This window comes from Strix uralensis, chromosome Z (genome assembly GCF_047716275.1).
Source record: "Strix uralensis isolate ZFMK-TIS-50842 chromosome Z, bStrUra1, whole genome shotgun sequence".
Taxonomy (NCBI): domain Eukaryota; kingdom Metazoa; phylum Chordata; class Aves; order Strigiformes; family Strigidae; genus Strix; species Strix uralensis.
Genome location: NC_134012.1, coordinates 67,685,234 through 67,704,895, shown reverse-complemented (window position 1 = coordinate 67,704,895; position 19,662 = coordinate 67,685,234). Strand labels below are relative to the sequence as shown.

Genomic DNA, 19,662 nt, shown 5'->3' with positions numbered 1-19,662 from the left:
GCTGGATGGTCACACTCAAAGAGCTGAGGTCAATGGCTCAATGTCCAAGTGGAGAGCAGTGACGAATGGTGTTTCTCAGGGGTCAGTATTGGGACTGGCACTGTGTAACATCTTTGTCAGTGAAGTGGACAGTGGGATTGAGTGCGCCCTCAGCAAGTTTGCTGATGACACCCAGCTGAGTGTTGCAGTTGATGCTCTGAAGGGAGGGGATGCCATCCAGAGGGACCTTGACAGGCTGGAGAGGTGGGCCTGTGCAAACCTCATGAAGTTCAACAAGATCAAGTACAAAGTCCTGTACATGAGTCAGGGCAATCCCAAGCACAAATACAGGCTGGGCGAGGAGTGGATTGAGAGCAGCCCTGTGGAGAAGGACTTGGGGGTATTAGTGGATGGAAAACTGACTGTGAGCCAGCAATGTGCGCTCACAGCCCAGAAAGCCAACTGTATCCTGGGCTGCATCCAGGTGTGGCCAGCAGGTCAAGGGAGGTGATTCTCCCCCTCTACTCTGCTCTCGTGAAACACCACTGGGAGTACTGTGGTGAGCTCTGTGACCTTCAACATAAGAAAGACATGGAAGGCCATGAAGATGATCAGAGGGCTGGAGTACCTCCCCTATGAAGACAAGCTGGGAGAGTTGGGGTTGTTCAGCCTGGGAAGAGAAGGCTCCAGGGAGACCTTGTAGCAGCCTTCCAGTACTTAAGGGGCACCTACAGGAAAGATGGGGAGGAACTCTTTAGCAGGGAGTGTAGTGATAGGGTGAGGGGTAATGGTTTTAAACTGAAAGGAAGTAGATTTAGATTAATGAAGACATTCTTCACTGTGAGGGTGGTGAGACACTGGAACAGGTTGCCCAGAGCAGCTGTGGCTGCCCCCTCCCTGGAAGTGTTCAAGGCCAGGTTGGACAGGTCTTTGAGCAACCTGGTCTAGTGGAAGGTGCCCCTGTTCTTTTGAGCACCCATCCTTCAGAAGCCTGTGATATCTTCAAACACGAAGGTTTGTTTTCATAGTGCTTACAATGGGATTTCTTTCAGCATAACTTATGTTCTGTCACACAACAATACACAGTTTTAGTGTGATGTGTATTTCTCTTAAGGTGTTCAGTCAAGAAAAACTTTTTTTTTAATAGTCATCTTTAAGTCCAAAATGAATACAAACCCATACATTTTCCTTCAAATTGTAAACTTGTTAAAGAATTAGTCTAAGCATATTTTCACATTCATCTGGGCTAAGAGTAGCCAGTTATCAGCCAGCATTTCACATTTGTACAACATAGTTCCATACAACAACCCAATTCTGTATGGTTCTTGTGATCTAGTATACGCAATTACACCTTTTAAAACTTCTGGATGTTTTTTTAAAAAAACATGCACATAAAACTTTTGCTGGTGTTGCTGAATAACTAGTTGATCATTAACGAGTCATTTGGCAGCTTCAAGTTTGTCCATAAATCCATGATGCCAAGCTACAAAAAACTGAGACACCCGGCAAGTGAATACTCCAAGCATTTATGACTGTAGACTGGGTTTCAATGTAAAATGTCAGGAATACAGTCGCTATTTTGTCTAAAGAGTTGGGGGTTCTTTTTTTAATTTTTTTTTTTTAATTTTTCTCTGTTGAAGAAAATACTCATTTTAGCTTTCAAGGTATAGCACATTTGCTATAAAGTTGGATGCTAAACTGAGGAGTTCAATGGTTTTGGTCACTACCATGGCAATGTATCTAGACAGGCACAAGAAATTTCTTTGGGTATTTTTTCTTTTCTCTAAGCACAGCACTGGTGACAGTTTTTCTAAAGTTAGATATGTACCTGGATCTAGAACTCTGTCTTTTCAAATCAGATCTCCCTCCACATTCTCCCTGGCATCCCTGCACAAAGATTAACCTATGTCCTCTTGCTGAAGAATATTCTTCAAAGCAGTACTCTCTGAAGACAAATAATCTAACTCTGTAAAAACAGTTTAATTTATTCTAAAAATTGGCATATCAATGAAAGATTCATTTGAAAAGATTCTATTCTTATGAAATGTAACACATCTAAAACATCAAAGTTCTCAGTTCTGAAGTGTATGCCACTTAGAACCGCTCCACATCATGGGCAAATAAGATACAACGAGCAGGAAGCAGCAGATTTCAGCAAACACTAATAAATAGTTCCAGTGCTTCCGACAGTACAGAATCACAGAATCATTTAGGTTGGAAAAGACTTTTAAAATCGAGTCCAAACATAAACCTAACACTGCCATGTCCACCACTAAACCATGTACCTGTGCACCACATCTACATGTCTTTTAAATACCTCCAGGGATGGTGACTCAACCACTTCCCTGGGCAGCTTGTTCCAATGCTTGATAACCCTTCTGGTGAAGCGATTTTTCCTAATACTCAATCTATACTTCCCCTGCAGCAACTTGAAGCCATTTCATCTTATCACTTGTTACCTGGGAAAAGAGACCAACATCCACCTCGCTACAACCTCCTTTCAGGTAGTTGTAGGGAGAGATACAGTCTCCCCTGAGCCTCCTTTTCACCAGACTAAACAACCCATTTCCTCAGCTGCTCCTCATAAGACTCATTCTCTAGACCCTTCACCAGCTTCGCTAGTCCTGCTAGCCACACTATTTCTGATACAAGCCCGGATACCACTGGCCTTCTTGGCCACATGGGCACACTGCTGGCTCATGTTCAGCCGGCTGTCAGTCAACACCCCCAGGTCCCTCTCTGACTGGCAGCTCTCCAGCCACTCCTCCCCAAGCCTGTAGCGCTGCTGGGGCTTGTTGTGGCCCAAGTGCAGCACCCGGCATTTGGCCTTATTGAAACTCCTCCAGTTGGCCTGAGCCCATCGCTCCAGCCTGTCCAGGTCTCTCTGCAGAGCCTCCCTACCCTCGAGCCGATCAACACTCCCACCCAACTTGGTGTCATCTGCAAACTTACTGAGGGAGCACTTGATCCCCTCATCTAGATCATTAATAAAGATGTTAAACAGGAGTGGCCCCAGTACTGAGCCCTGGGGGACACCACTCGTGACCAGCCACCAACTAAATTTAACTCCATTCACCACCACTCTTTGGGCCTGGCCCAAGAGTGTCAAAGTAAGCCAACAACAAAAATATTGAAATATTTCTAACTGTAAAGATTTTTAAAAGTGACAGATAATTCACTCTTATTTTAAAAAATAGAAAAATATTTACTACATAAATGACAAGTCTAGATTAGGGCAATGTGAATTATAATGGTAATTCAGTTATTTTTCTAGTTAAAGGTTTTACAGTGCAATGTGATTAAGCCTTACTCAGACGGTGACCTTCTTATTTGGGATACACTACTGTGAACATTTGGCAGTGCAAATCCATGCTATCCAAATAAAACGTAAGAATTGGTGGTGGGGAGAGAGATGAAACAAGTGATATATCAGAAAAAGTAACAAAGCTGATTGTCAAATTTTGAAACTATCTTTTTAGCATGTAAGCATTTAAAGTTATCATAAATACAAAATTCAGTAAACTTGTAACTGCTATAAAAATTCGTAGTTTTTAACTTACAAATCCAACATGTGCATTTAGACATCTGAGTAGTAGCTTACAAAACACATTCTGAAAGCAAAAACAACACAGTAGTATACATCCCCGTTCTCTCCTCACATGCATTTCTTTAAACAAATTTCTCAGCCAGTCTAATCTGAAATACAAACATCTTCAGAGGTTATGACCATCAAGGATTTTAAGCCATTTATTCTGTTTTCTTTGCCTGTCTTTTCTTAACACCATCCTGGTGCTGTTCAGAAGAAGACCGGTCACAGACTGAAGAGCCATTAGAAGATGCAGCACCTTCACCCTTCACTTTGGATGGTGTCTTTTGCAAGCCAAAGAACATATGGCCTAATGCAGCTTCAAAGGGAGCAAATGGAGAAGTTGCAGATCTTGTCAACATCATTGTTACCTATGAAGAACAAGGATCAAGTTACAATAAAAGTTTTAATGACTTCACAGCAATTGAAAACAAGTTCAAAGCTGCATGTATGGCATTTCTAATTTTCTACACAAGCACGAGGCCATGCCACCAAGAACAGAAATATGTTCACTTTAGCTTCAATTGATCAAAGAATGCTTTGCTTTCTGACCTACACTCTTCACACAGCTATACACAAATGATGTGCACAAAGAGCTTTCTGTTTAAGTTTACTAAAATAATCCTAAGAGTAAACAACATTTCATGTCATACAACTAAGGTGAAGAGCAACTTTTATGTGTAAGTTTTGTAACCTTGTTCAAACTGAGAAACTGTAAACAGAGTGGCTACTTCCATTTAAATTGAAAGAATGCAATGTGTAAGCACCTAAGTTATATATGCACAGCCAGACTTCAGTTAGAATTCCAGACAGCCATATTCATTCCATAAAGCTGAGAGATTTAGGCAGAAATTCATTAGAATACATAACTTGAAATCAGGATAGAAAAAAACTGTTTTGTAGATCTAGGTACTGGACAAGTTTATATTGCACAGTTTCTACACTTTTCAGAGACATGAAAAATTTCTAAAACACTGCACTAATACAGGACTATGCCAAATCCACAACTGTTGCTTTATGAGTTAAGGAGATCCTCAAGTTCCTGATTGTCAGTATGATCATCAGCTCAAGAACTTACTCACTTCAGTGCAGCCTGACAGCCAGCTTCTGAACACAGCTGTAATTTCCCACTTCCAGAATAACATTTTCCTTTCCTTCTCCATTCCCAGTATTCCCAGTTCAACAATGTCTTTATTGGTTTAAGCACAGAATCATGAGCATCAGCTTGAAGTCTTGGCTCCCTAAAGCAGCTTCTCTAGAATTAAACTTGTCAGCTACTTCACAGAAAGGACAATGGGAACTTTAAGGCAGTCTCTAGTCTGTTCAACCACAGCTCTGAAGCTCTTAAAATCACCAGACTTTTGCTACCACAGAGACTACACTTTCTTATTAGCTAATAACCCTGAAGACAGGCATCATCCTGGAAATTAACAAAACTGGAGGGATTAAAGGATTCAATAGAGAAGTAGTATGTATTTTATTATAAAAGTAGTTATAGCTACTTCAAAGTGGTTTTGATACACTTTCTCTTCCCACCTAAATACTTAGGCTGCGAACACTTTAAGCTAGATGAGAACCTAATTGGCTTGTTTTGCAAACCCACAGATGACTGCACAGGTACAAAGAAGGCATTAAGCAGCTAGCAAAAGGCAGAGAACAGGAGAGCTTCTTTCTGCAAGCTTTGTCTGAGATTATGGACATACAAGCCTGGCATATCAACTGTTGGGTGCCAAAATTCCTGATTTTTTTTCCTTCCCCGCCCCCCCCCCCCCCCCGCCATTGAACAGTATCAGTAACAGAGTAGGTCTTCTATTATAGTATAGAAGACTAAATACAGGTTTAAGATTTCAGTAGGAGCTGGCCTTCCCATCCAGAAGCATGCACTCTAACTTGTGGTAGGATGTTTGAGAGCATATTTTTTGCTCTGAAATAATGGAATAAAATACTTCCTGTTATTCAGTTATTTACAACACTTTCATATTCTTACCTTGGAGACAACAAGAAAGACGGTGTATAAAAACACAAGGTTGTGTCTTGCTAATGGAAAGTACTGGCTGCGTTGCAAGGTGAAAAGAACTGCTCCTACCAAAGTTACCTTCACAGGGCTGGAAATCAAACAAACAACGTTAATTTCTCTACTCTACAGTAAAAGCTGCCATCGCCTGGAAAGCAATAAATGTTCTTAGTGTGCAAAAGAATTATTTCCGAACAGAACTAATGAAAATTTGTGGTACCAGTGACAAGGTCCAAAACTTAGCTATAATTAAACTAAGACTTTCACTTTACATACTACGTTTTCTGTCCATAATATAGACAAGCATCAAGTTCAGCACTACTTTACACACCCAGGAAACTTGTATTTGACAAATCCTCCTCAAATCAATGCCCCTGTTCAGACTCTATACATCAGCTTGCTCCCCTTCTTCCTCTCCCAATGTATCTTATTGAAGAGTTAAATCACATAGCTTGCACTACCTGGACTAGACTTAAAAATAGGTTCCTCTCCTGTAATCCAGGTGTTACTCACTCCAAGGAGTTGCTTAAGGTGTTGAAGAACAACATAGTCCAAGTCTCTGTTCACTGTGACACTCCAGCAGTTCCAGGGTTATAGTCACCGTATACTTGACTTGAGCCAAGCCTGTGTTACCAGGTTTTGCCAACATAGCTATGTTGACTTGAGACATGCAAAGATTTACACCCTCTAGCTATCTTCATTGTGGTGGTAAATTCCTTGCTGGATATGCAGTCAGAAAACAGGAGAACTTTGGTCAATTATCTAAAGCCGTCTGAAGAGAGAGCACTAATATAGTGGCAGAAAAATCATGTGCATTTCTTCATCTGCATCTATATGTGACGTGTACAGGTGACATTCCTGTTATCACAGAGCATCTAATGTAGACACATTCTTCACTGTCTCTTCAGTAACTGAGAAATTTATTGCATCAACTTCCTGCTCAGGAAGTCCAAAACACAACTGTGTGTATAAATGCATCTCATCCATTTGCAGAATGTTTTATCCATTTAATTTTTGTAACCTACTTCTGTTTAATATTCTTAACCTTTATATATTAAACAAAATTTTCAAAATCTTTTTTGAGTTACTTGAGCCACATCCACCATGGAGAAGGAGAATATATGCAAGCACTGCCATAGTCAGTAAGCATTGCTCTAGTCTTGCACCTCTAAGTACAGTGTTATTTGGGTTTACAGTGCTACTACTGACAGTGACTTCTTCTTTATGGAATTTTGCTTTCAAGACTGTCACTTAGGCACTGACAGAGGGATATAAATTCTAAATACCTGGAATTTCAGAAAAAGCCAACAACTAACATAAGCCATAAAAAGTTGAAATATTGCCAAAGGAAAGGCTACAAATTTCTCTTCTGTTATTCTGTTGCTAAGAGTGGCTGCAGAAAAGCAAAATAACTTTTTTTTAAAAAATATACACATATTTCTAAGGACCCGAGAGTAACATGGGAAACACAAATGAATTTTAGGAAATTACCACAGTAAGCTTATCCTGACTTACAATAATAGCTTGTGGATTTCTAGCTTGTCTCAATAAACCGGGAGCCATGTAATATTCCCATTCTTTGCTTCTGCAAGAGAAGTAATATTTCCTATCTTGCAGTACATTTGTGCTTTATTGAATAACCAGTTTGCACCTTCTCAAATAATTGATATCTATGGAGGAAAACAGCACCAGCAGAGAAAGTAAGAGTGACAATGCTCAAAGGAAGCCATCTTAGTGATGCTCAGAACATGCAGACTCCATGTGTATACTTCTGGTACCACTGTCCTTTCATTTTGGATAGAAAACCATGTCCCTGTAAAACAAATTGAGTCAAAACTGCTTTCCAGCAACTTCCTACTGACTCAATACTGCTTTCTGTCAAATAATTTTTGTTGACTCAGCTGCCCATTTGGTGTTCTTGTGCTGTGAACCTAAAATGATGAAAACATCTGCTAAAATTACTGAAGATCATCAACCAGTTTTTCACAAGGTACCACATGTTTTGGTGTGTATAAACATGTCCTACTGCTTTTTTTTTTCAAATATGAAACGCTAAAAGTGGGTGTCAGCACAAGGAGTTAGCAAAACAACAGTTAACACCTTGCAGTCTTTTTTAAAAACTTACTAGGACATTTTCAGTAGTTCATTGGTTTCAGGTTTCCACACTCCTCTCACTAGCTGCTCAAAGTTGGAAATTAGGCCACCACCAGCTCCTGAAATTGCAGAGATTTACTGTAAGCCTCCACTGACTGCTACAACTACTCCACAAACTGTTATTGCTCCCAGCAAACCTCGTTACACCAGATGCCAAATGTGGCACCCAAAGCTCAGACTTAAAGAGACTAATCCAATCTTTTATATGTGTATGACTTGAGCGACCGACATGAAACCTCAGAGGTTTAGCTGCTTAGCAAGAACCTCAGGTTTACCTTTATGTGATAGCATCTGAACTGATGCACTCATCACTACAAACAAATGCCTGAACTGCCAAAGTAAATCTCCAGAGAGGCTTACATTGTTCCATTCTTCACATCATCATGTAAGTACAGAGAACGCCTCTACAACTATGAGGACGCTCTGCAAGAAAAGCGGGTATGTATTTCACATTAAAAGCATACAAGATGTGAGGAGGTGTTAAGACACTCTGGTCAATGAGATTGATCTGTATTATAATCTGAGAAAAGAATATGTTAGATCATCACATTAACATGTTATTTTCCAAAGCAGAACAGAATCAAGAAAACAGAAACAAGAGCTGCACTACTTCCTTAAGTGGTTCTAACATTGCGACTACAAAAACAGCTCTAGGAAGGTAGCTTCCAGAGTTGTATGCCAAACAGCAGGCAGGCCAGAAGGTTCATTCCTGTGTTTAAAATCAGCTAATAGTTACAGTGCAAAAAGCTAAGAAAACAAGTTCTCTTCTTCAGCCACATCCAAGAAAAACAGCTCTGAGGAAATATGATGTTGGAAAGTTTAGTAATAGCACTGAAGCTACATGGAAGATTTATTTCTTTATTGCCATCAACTGCACACCCTACCAGTCATCACAAGACCTTCTGAAGGGATAAGATGAACTTCCTTCAGAGTCATTCAGTGTCATCCTTAATCCAGGCAGAAAAACTGCTGCACAGCCTTTTTGCTTGAGGAGACAACAGACTGTATTAGGACTACCATATCCAGCACAGCAAGGAACGGTGGTACAATTACACTGAAGGACTAGCCATTTAAATACCACTCCAAAACATCACAATGCATCAGAACAAGATGTTATGCGTGTTACCTCTGGCCCAGCCCACAGCTACCATGACAAGCCAGGCATCTTTGAAGTGACTGTCTGCATGTTCAATGCCAGCTGTTATCTTCCAAGTCCTAGTCACTTCTTTCATGCCTGCAACCAGAAGCCGAAGAGGCAGAAAGGCAAAGCACCGGTAGAATATGTCTTGTGGGCAGTAAAACACAAGATACCTGAAAATCATGAGAAAACTAATTAGCAGCATTCAAAAGTTTTTGCTAAGGAATTCACTTTCTAATAGCCTTCAGAGATACTTCTGGAATATGACTAGCAAAGCATGATATACTACTGATAACTCACTGTCTTGTGTGGTAGACACATTAGAACAAATCTGAAATACTTTTGAGCATGCTTGAGCTCTTGTACCAAAATCATCAAACATTATTTGAAATTGTTTTTACTGCTTCATTGTCCCAGAGAAGAATCCATTAAAGTACATGAGAAACAGCTTTAAATTTTACTGTTCTGTAGCTTATATATCATGTTTTTACAATTCAAATTATTAAATTAGTGTCTGACTGACTGTGTGTGGTTTGGTTTTTCTGTGGGTTTTTTGTTTCATTGGGTTTTTTGACTTTTTTTTAACAGGATTACAACAGGGTGGTAAATTACATGCTGACACCATGCTTTCATATTGATAGGTACATGGAATTATATAACTTCAGCAAGAATGCCTCCACTAGTTGGTGTCATGCCAGATGAAATGCACAGCTATTTTCAAACAGATTTCTCATCTTAGTAACCACTAATTCTAGCTTTTCCAGCTTGCCAATTGCAAGCACATTTATTTTTTCAAAGCATTGAAAGCACAGGACTCACAACCTTTTATCAATTGCTGTAAAAACAAAGTTAAAGATGGCTAACAATGAAATCCTAAACTGACAGTAAATTTTGAAAGATTAGATTATGTGGTGCTTTATTGTAATTCTTCAATCATAAACAAGATTCAGTTCTTACAGAGACATTCAAGGTCTCGAAAAATTAATCAAGATTAAGCATCTAGATTACTTCAGCACAGTAATAAGAGAGTAACAAGCAGACAAAGCCTTTAAGTGATGGGAAGGGTACTTTTTCATTTTCTAAAAAAAAAAAAAAAAAAAAAGATACTTGCCTGTTGGTTTAGGCTTCTGAGCTCCATCCTTTCTACCAAGAATTTCTAAGGCTATATCTTTCTCCTGTTTACTCTGCCTGCAATGCAGAAATGCACCTCTTGTATCTAGTTTACTTCATTAGAACTACCAGCAGACAGAACAACTAAGAGTCATGCTTCATGAGATTAGAAATCAGGACAGCACTCAGGGTTTGGGGTTTACAGCAAAATGCCAGGAAGCTTCCTCCCCAGAAAGGTAAAGTTAAGCTGAAGACCTGTCCTAGTTAAATATTTTCTTTTTCTGCGATGGTTATAGTATCTCACCACTGCAAACTTCTAAAGCTTCTTCTCTTCAAGACCTCCCACCATGGAACATGCAATAGCCTATTTCTCACATATAAGAAAATTAGTAGAATTTACATTAATAGCTAACTACAGCTCTGGTGTTCAGTTTAGCTTTACTTTTGATCTACTTATAGTCTCCCTTTTTCTCCTATTGTAAAGTCAATTGCCTTTGTATGTAACCAAGTTTCAATTGATATGAAGTCAAAAATTTATAGCAAACATGTATTTTAATGGCTACTGCAAATAGGCATTTAAGATACGTACTCAACAGACAACACTAACCAGAATTAATTTACAATCACAGAATGTGGTTTTAGGACCCTGAAGCACAGGTAACTGGATGGAACCTAGCATTGCAGTCCCACCACGGCATTTTGTCCGTAATTTCTGCTAGCAACACGTGCTAACAGTAGATGTCGCTGTCCTACAGACTATCTAGGAGCATTTCTCAAGCATAGCACAATCCCTTTTATTTTCCAGTTCTATGTATGGCTTTGTTTCAAATAAGCCGGGACCAAGAATTAAAGCCATTATACTCATGAAGAGAGGACTTTGTAAAATTAGAAGCTTAAAAGGTTTCATAACTTTCATAGCTCTTCATTAAAACCTCATTTTATTTGTGCACAGCAAATCACATTTGACCATAAATTCAACAGAAATCACGTTCTGTTTACGTATACTCCTAACTCATGTCATTTATTAAAACAAGCAGACACATCGCCCACATCAGACTAATATGAACTATAAGCAGATTCTATAAGCTTTGTTAACACTTCACTATTTATTACACATTATTAATTTCACCGATTTGCCTAAATGAAATCTATCACCTTCCATTGCAACATGACGACCAGAAGACTAATATATAGATATACATAGACAGATAGAAACACTTACTTTCATTTTAATGAATTTGCAATTAGAAAGCCTAAGGGGCTACAAGGAACAGATACTAAAGATGTCAAGCAGATAACACTTTTCTAAGATAGGAACTGAGATTTTAAAGTTCAAAAACCCACTGCCGCTCACAAAGTTTGTGAAGTTTGAGGGTTTCTTCAAAGATCACTTTCTGGAACAAATTAACTCCACTGGAAGGCCACCTTTATATGAAAATAATTTCAGTGCTTTTTTTGAATTCTAAAACAGGCCAAATTGCTGCCTTGTTCACATACCTGATTTCCCATTCAGCTCTCAAGTGTTTTCCACTACAATGCCCATCCATTTGGGAAAGGGCAAAAAAAAAGAAAAAAAAACTATGTGAGGAAGCAGAAACTAGAGGAGAGTAAAGATGATCTGTGTCTTAGATAATCAGTTACAAAACGTTCAAAATTTTTATATCAGCCAGGTTCTGGTCTTCAAGAGCTACTGCTGAAAAACCAGGCTGTGTTTGCATCTTACCTATATCCAGAAAAGCAGTAACTGAAGTCCACTTTATTCCAAAATAATGTTTTCATCTGTTTGACCAGGAATACTATAAAAATCTAAGGTAAGTCTAGTTTAGTGACTGAGCATTATATTATACAACAGCCTGTAAGAGTTGCTGTCTTAGGAGCATTTTACTCCTATAGAACAGGATCGTACAGCTATTTTGCTGCAGTGACTTTCTAGATGAAGAGACAGCATCCAAACCCGTAACATTTTTAAGTTAAGCTTCTGATTTACATGGAAGCTTGAGGGTATAATACGAGTTTACAAAGTATAGCTTCCTCAGAACCAATACTACTCATTAACTCAATTGCAGCTGCTTACCAGACTGAAGATGCCAGTAGTATATTTGCGCCCTTTGCCAGAAATGCTACTGGAGGTTCTGCAAGCATCAACGAAGACAAAACTGAACCACCAAAGCAATAAAGCATAGCACTAAACCAGCAGGCAACTGGACTTCGGACTGACACTTCCACAGCTCCTGAAACAAAGGGAAAAGATGCATAAACAGAAATAAACATTTGAGAATCACATCATGTTTAAAACTCAGTATTTTTCAAATCATGCAGTCCAACATTGTTCTGTTAGGTAATGAAAAATCCTGCAGAAATCTGTAGGTTTTCACCAGAAAAGTCTTCAGAAATACAAACTTCAGAGTACACTGACTTAAGCATATGCTATCTAAATAAAAGTGAAAGACTGACACTGTGTTCTCTGAACATCTTCTGTGGGTTGGTTTATCATAACTATTTGGCTACCAAGAAGAAAAAGCTTTCAGAGCATGGCTGAGAGGTCTCATTGTTAATAATCTGGCATAGATATACAGTTGTTTTCAAATTTGTATTAAAAATACGCAAGTTGCTTTGCTGACCTAGACAGGATTGGTATTGGTAACTTTTAGGGGGTTATTCTACAAATTCCATTTCTGCTTTTGCGTGTTCGTGAATTCAAGGTCACTGTTTTCCTTTTTCTTTATAACGCCCTGCTAACTGTGTTTGCTGACCAAAATGACAGCAGTATCCAAAACAATTATTAAAGTTTCACCTGCAATCCTGAACAGAGAAAAAAGGTTATCTGAAGCCATAATAATAAACGTAGATTCGCAGTTTGGTTTATTTTGTTATCTTTAAAATTATTTATCCCTTTTAAATTGCAGTTGAACTACGCCTAAAGAGTGTTCAATATTAAAAGATTATGCTAGAGGTAATGGGAAGCCTTAACCAATTTCAGGGGGAAACGATGCTTTATCAAAGCCAGAAATATCCTCAAGTAGTTGCTTTGACTATTTCCTTCCACTTCAAAAGTCCAGTGTTGCCAAAACTTCCCCTTTACACAGGTGCAGAGTTCTGTTTGCCTGAACCAGAGTTCTGGTTGCCTGAACCATAGTCCAAAGGCTGAATTCACAAAAGCAAAGATGAAACCTACTGTCTGCCCCAAAATGAAATGTGATGTATGTTCCCAATTCAGAGGGGAAGCTTTTGGTTTTTCAGGCATTTCTGTGGGAAAAGCAGCTTCTTACTCAAAATGAGAAGCTCAAACCTATCAAAGAGAATACAGCACTCTCAATACAATTCACTTCAAACAAAAGTATTAACAAGATTGTTCAAGTTTTAGTGCTGGCACAGCTATCACATATTGCAGCACTACATAAACTCCTATGTAACTGCCGATTTATAAAACGAGCACGCCTAAGTATTACAGAATATCTCAATATAAAATAATACCTCTTTTTTTTTAAAAAACTATTGCATAATTTATTTTCCATGCTGCAGTACCTGGTGCTCTAAGTTGGTTATGCTCAGCTTTGTTATTGCGTATCACCATTTCTCCAAAGTAGCTATCTATTATGTTCGTGTGCATAAAATTAACAGGAGAAAATTGTAAAGCCTGCTAATGTTACTTAACAGCAAAAGTAAGAATATAAAGTGGGCCGTTACATCCAGATCCCATATAACTGAATGTGGACCTATCTTCACCAGCATATTTGAAAAGGGTAAAACACCTGCAGAATATTAATGGTCTGTACTTACTATGTTGAGGTTTCCTCAATTTAAAAAAAAAATAATCTAAAAATGCTGACAGCCATTGCATTCAGGAAAAAAATGCAAGAATATATTAAGTAGACACTCACTGGTCCAAAATAACTACAGTAGCTTCCTTCTCATATCTAATTGTTCTCTTGTTTGATGACACAGCTGCATTACAAGTACTACTATATACCTAGTTTAGCATGAAAGGACTGAATTCCCTTTCTCACAACAAGAGAATATCCTACTCCCACATTCAGCAGTACTCTTTCTGTTGAGTAACTCCACTAAATGCTGCTCTGGTATTATAGCACAAAGTGACCATACAGAGAAGAAACATCCCAAACTTTACAAGACAGTGAGAAAACCCAGCTAACAGGCAGCCAGTGTAAATCACAAGTCACAAGGAAACGTGCTGGAACTGGGGAGTACTGCTAATACATCAGCACTTGTGTTATGCCCCAGCTTTAACTTCTGGACAGATGTAATACAGGATGTAATCTGCACAGTAATCTGGTCTTGGAGTGAGACTGGTAACCAGACCACAACAGGAGGTTCCACATCCAAGAACTGTCAACTTCCAGATCAGGTTTAAAAAAAAAAAATCTTACACTTCAGACATCCATTGTTAGGTGGGTGTGCATCAACCTCTCTTTCATTAGCATGAAGCTTCTCACCTTGCATTAGCAGAGAAGTAATCATCTTAACATCTTACTGGCAGCCTTCATTAGAATACTGAACTATCTCCTCCCTCCCCACAAAATGCAGCATGACTGAGAGCTACCTGAGAGCTGCTTCACTTCAGCAGGTGTTCAGTCAGTTTGCTAACATAATGAAAGGAAACCATTCCAGGTGCTGTGTTTTTGAATCTAACACACTGTATTGTATTTTTCATGCACATGGACATTGACTGCAATTAATGAAACAATGTAACAACTAGTTTTAAGGAAAAAATGGAAGATTCTCATGTATCAAGTTTGAAAAGGTTTAAATTGATTTCTATTGTACATTTGACAGTTTCTAGTTCAACTTGCTTTCTCTCCTACATATTCTGTGAAAATATGTTCACAATTTTTTACTTCCTATATCAAAGGCTAGATTAAAAAAAAAAAAAAAAATTCAATGAAATGTTGGAGTTACCTTAAAATTAGTTCGCTATCTGTTCTCTTTTCAAATCCACTCAGCTGCCTTTCAGCAGTCACCACTTCTCCACTCTTCCTTTCCCCCACAGCTAGCAGCAAGTGGTTTCCAGTTTTGAGGACATATATAGAAATTACTATTATTATTACCAAATTGCCCTCTATGACCAAGCTCCAAAACAAAGCATGTAAATTTCTTCATTAAGCTACTATGTGTAAAAGGACAAGAGCCTGGAAACTCCACCAGATTTCAAGATTTTTGTTGGTCAATGTTAGAATTTTCTTGGCTGAAACACCAGTATTTAACAATTCACAGCTGTTTCCTAACAAGGAATATACCCAACATAGAAGGCAAAGAAGAAAAAAATGCTGATACTAATTTAAAGCTCATCTTACTGTTGCTACCTAAATTATGACTTGGATGTAACCTTTCAGAAAACAAACTCAATTTTAAGCGAGTCACATGTTTTTCAACAAGCGGTCACTTATATTTGTCCTCTGATGCACCCTGTAAAACTAATGAGGCATCATACAACCATGCAAAATATGATCTGCCAAAAGGCCACTAGTCCTACAAATGGTATGTTTTAGAATGTAAAGATAAGGTTTCAAAATGCAAGGACTACTGTTGAACACAGTTTTAAATGTTGTTTCTAGACCACAGTAATTAAAAAAACCTTGCAGCAAACTATTTCTATCAGTAGGATAAGATCTGATTTAACCTTTCCAACATGTTCCAAATAGACAATCAGCAATACATACCACATGCACATCTAAAGAGCAAACCAGAAGGACTTGTAGAAGTTTTTATAGCACCCCTATTCAACTATATATAATAATATCAATTAAGCTAAAGGATTTAGAGTCAGATTTAATTTAGCAAAACTATGTCTAAAAAACTAATTCTCTTCAAATCACCAGAATCATGTCACAGAAAACTTGCAAGAACAAAACCAGCATATTCCTCCCCAGTTTGACACATCCTCAACCTCAATACCTTTTTCTGTCCCTCCATCCCCAAAAAAGAAAATTGCCAGATCTACAACTGACTGAAGTTACAAATGAGCAACTCCTAAGCAATCCTAAGCACACTACCCAAGAACTCTTCGGTTAAAACACACGGAAAGCAACAAGTTGGTTGTCACTGCTGTAGTGCGTCAGCACTCACAAATGAGCCAGAAAATCTAGCTAGAAGGACTGGAAAAGTCCCAGTTAGTGTGTACCCATCCATGATACAAATACCCACACTGAATCTGATTTTAAGCAGTCGGGGGGGGGGGGTGGTATTTTAGTGAGACAGTGAGCCAGGATAAACCAAACATGGCTCTGGCTTGACCACATACTTCTTATACCACCAGCCACTTGAAGTTACTCAGTTACACTGTGAAATATAGCTACTGTTCTAAGTTTCCAAAAAGAATATATAGTAATGCCTAGAGAATATTAATCAAGGATAGTATATCCATCCTGAGTATTTCATAATGACTGCTTTTTCTGTTATGATTTAATATTCAGTTCAAACTGCTTGCAAGTGAGCAACAGACCAGCATGCAGTCATCTGAATTACACTTATTAATTCAAAGTATTAGAGGATACTCAAAAGTTCTGAACTTTACAGTTATTAAGCCAAAAAGAAAAAAATTTATCAGCATGGATCTGTCCAGACTTCTGACAGCACACTTCTACTGTCCAGAAGTGTTGTCCCACTAAAGCTATGCTGACGTTAGCAAACCAGAGACTCCTCTCATCCTGATCTTTAAGTGTGTCCATTCCACATCAAGGCAGTGCTTGATAATGTCAAATACCTTTAGACAGAAAGTCCCTTTTTGAATGGAACAGTTATATTACACAATGCCACAAGTCAGCACCCAGAAACAATTTTAGCAGTAGTAACAAAATTTGGTGAAGACAGTAGCCCACATAATCATTTTATATCAGTGTTCACAGTCTGCTAAGTGCACTTACTCAGCAGGAAGTAAAAATTCACCTTGACACATTTATGAAAGCACTAAAGAACAAGCTCTCACAAAACAAACAGCACAGAGCCTTAAAAATCTGAAGCAAGCAGAATCTCCCAAATCTGCATGATAATCCTGAAAGTCATCTTAGTTTCCTACACAGTTATGAGCTGGGATGCACAGTTACTGTTACAGTCCAAAGCCACACCACATGTAGTTATTCTAAACATTAAAACAAGGCTAGTCTCTACATTTGTGACAACTAAAAACTAGGCTTGGGGTTAACAACCATAATGCAAAAGATTTTCTGGAAAAGAGCACGCAGAGATTCAAGTGTCATTATATGCACTCATACAAAATCCAGAATCCTGTTACTGGGAGTGAAAAACTTTCCTAATTTAATTTTACGATCTGTGGGTACAACATGAAAAGTCACTAGCACACAACCTGCCCATTAGATTCCCAAGCTGTGTTTCCTAGAAGACAGAATTGCCTTAACACCTTCCTGCATATGTAGGATGTGTGAAAGATATAAACCCATGAGTTGAACAGCTCTCCTCTCACCTCTCAGATGTAATACCTGACAGCAAGTCATCAGCCTGTGATCTGCATTCCTTCTTTGCATGCATAAACCCAACTTCAGAGAGTTCGGGCCTTTTATTCTTGGGACTTTTAAAATCTTAAAACTCCAGAAAGGTTTTCAACAAGACTCCTGGTTGATTTCACCAGTGCCTCTAGTTCTGAGAAAGCAGAAAAAGTTCGGCTGGGTGCTTCCTCTGTGGTTTCTGCAGTCAATTAGACATTATTTACTGACAGACGGACTAATGAAGAGTGGAGACAAATTTACTTGCATACTTATGGACTAACAAAGAACATCTGGATTTTGATGTGAGAACAGCACCCGGCAGGGCCAGAGATGCCAGCCGAGCCCCCAACAGCAGGTCTACACAATGCTTCGGTGTAAAAGCTGGAACTTATGATCAGGGGGCTCTCGCTTTAGAAGCCATGAGGAGCGCTGGCAAACCTCTCGCTACACCAAACGAAACACATGCCACCTGAGATTTGGTGGGAGTACGCACTGGAACTGAGGTTTAGCCATTCACTGTCATTAAAAACAAAATACGAAAGTAGTGAGGAAAAAAACCAAAATACCCCCACCACTTTCTAGCATTTTGCAGGCTGGGCAGGCCTCGAGGGAAACGACCCCTGAGGTGCTCTAACACCCCACCCTGGGCGAGGCACCTGCAGCTCCCACAGAGACCCAGCGGCAAAGCCCGGGCAAACGCTGATCACCCCGGCCACCGCCCGGCACCCCCCGGCCCAGGCGCGCTTCAGCGGGCAGCCCCGCTCCGGGCACTCCGGCTCCCCTCAGGCACCCCCCGCCATCTTGCCCGGCGGCCACCCTTGCCCAGCCGGGGCTGAGGCGGGGGCGGCCGGCGCCAGGGGGCTCCCCGGCTCCTGCCTCTGGCCTGGCCCGGCCGGGGGACGGGAGACACGGTGAGGCGGACGGGGAAACATGGGGGGCGACAGGGGAACAAGGGGAGGGGCTCTGTCCCGCCGCGCCAACCGACCCCGCTCACCCCGCTGCTCCTTTAGCGCCATGACGGAGGCCACATAGTGCGCCAGGTCGAAGAAGGGGAACATAGGCAAGCGCGAGAAGAGCAGCGGCACCTGCCATAACTCCATGGCCGGGCGGCGGCGGGACAGAGGACCGGAGAACTTCTGCCCAGCGCGCCGACAGCGGCCGCTCCAGCGGAAGTTTGGCCCCTGCCGGCCGCCGTCAGCGGCGGGGAGGGGCGGGGCGGGGCGGTCGGCTCCGTTGGGGCTGTCGCGGGCCGGTAAAGACGGTGGTGTGGCAGGCGCTCTTCAGGTGGCGGCATGGAGCTGTTCCTCCTGGCGGCTGTCGCTCGCAGGGCTCGGTGTGCTTGTCCTTGTGCGCTGCCTGGCTCCGCTAGTCCGGCTGAGCCCAGTCAGGCCCTCCCCAGGCCCTCAAGGGCTGTTCCAGCCACCTTCCCTACTCGTGAACAGTTCTGGATAACCTCTGCAAAGACCGGAGGGGAGCTTGTGAAAGTTTCGCGTTTAGCTCTTTGTCCAAACCGCCTTGGGTCCAGCCGTGTCGTTCCCGGTGGTCAGACTGTTTGCAGGCCCGCGGGAGGGAGGATCGGTGCCCTCCCGGCGGGCCCGGCTCGGCATCAGCTGCTACGGGTGTTCACCCTGAAATGTATTTCCCTGCCCCTCGTCCTGGCAGTCTTGGACGTGGCAGATGTTTGATGTCCCTCATCTTTATAGCCGTATTTTGCCCATCTGAACACTTAACATCTCTACAGGGTCTTCTGTTTGCCTTTTGTTACAAAATCCTGATAGTCGTGGTGCACAGTCACTTGAGATCGGTTGTGGTTCCCAGAGCCTTTTCTAAAACACTTGTGCTTCTTCTGTGACATACGTCGCTGCATCTGGCAGTTGTTACGCATAGGTCACTATACTTTACAGGTGTAAGTATGATACCTTACCTTTATCCCTTTTTTATTCCCCCCCCCCCACACACACCCCCCGTAGAATATTTCTTCAGTTCATCAAGAGTAGTTAGGATTACTAACATGGATGCTCCAAAATGTGGTTTTTTTCCAGATTGACGTAATCTGTTTATCACCTGCCTAATAATTACTGAGGGTATTAATACATACCGAATCCTGGTCAGACCTCAGCAGAAACCCTTTTAATTCATCTTTACATCCATTTTGAAGACTATTGTTGACTGTTTTGTCTTCGAAATGTAGATCTCTAACCAGTTTTGCATCAATCCTACA

General features: G+C 40.5%; 1 protein-coding gene across 1 annotated transcript; it reads right to left on the bottom strand.

The window, feature by feature from the left end:
• Nucleotides 1-1,096: 1,096 nt before the first annotated feature.
• TMEM38B (transmembrane protein 38B) lies at nucleotides 1,097-18,624 on the bottom strand. The gene is made up of 6 exons (XM_074856393.1): nucleotides 18,436-18,624; nucleotides 12,056-12,212; nucleotides 8,860-9,044; nucleotides 7,705-7,792; nucleotides 5,553-5,670; nucleotides 1,097-3,936 (listed from the first exon to the last, which is right to left on the bottom strand). The coding sequence occupies exons 1-6, from the start codon at nucleotides 18,539-18,541 to the stop codon at nucleotides 3,727-3,729; spliced, it is 864 nt and encodes a 287-aa protein (XP_074712494.1). The 5' UTR covers nucleotides 18,542-18,624; the 3' UTR covers nucleotides 1,097-3,726.
• Between the last annotated feature and the right edge of the window lie 1,038 nt (nucleotides 18,625-19,662).

Coding starts and splice junctions, on each gene's coding strand:
- TMEM38B (XM_074856393.1), bottom strand. CDS start 18,541: ATGGAGTTATGGCAGGTGCCGCTGCTCTTCTCGCGCTTGCCTATGTTC. Junction 9,045..12,055: donor CTACTGGCATCTTCAGTCTG/GTAAGCAGCTGC, acceptor CATGATTTTCAG/GTATCTTGTGTTTTACTGCC. Junction 3,937..5,552: donor TCTTTCTTGTTGTCTCCAAG/GTAAGAATATGA, acceptor TGTTCTTCATAG/GTAACAATGATGTTGACAAG.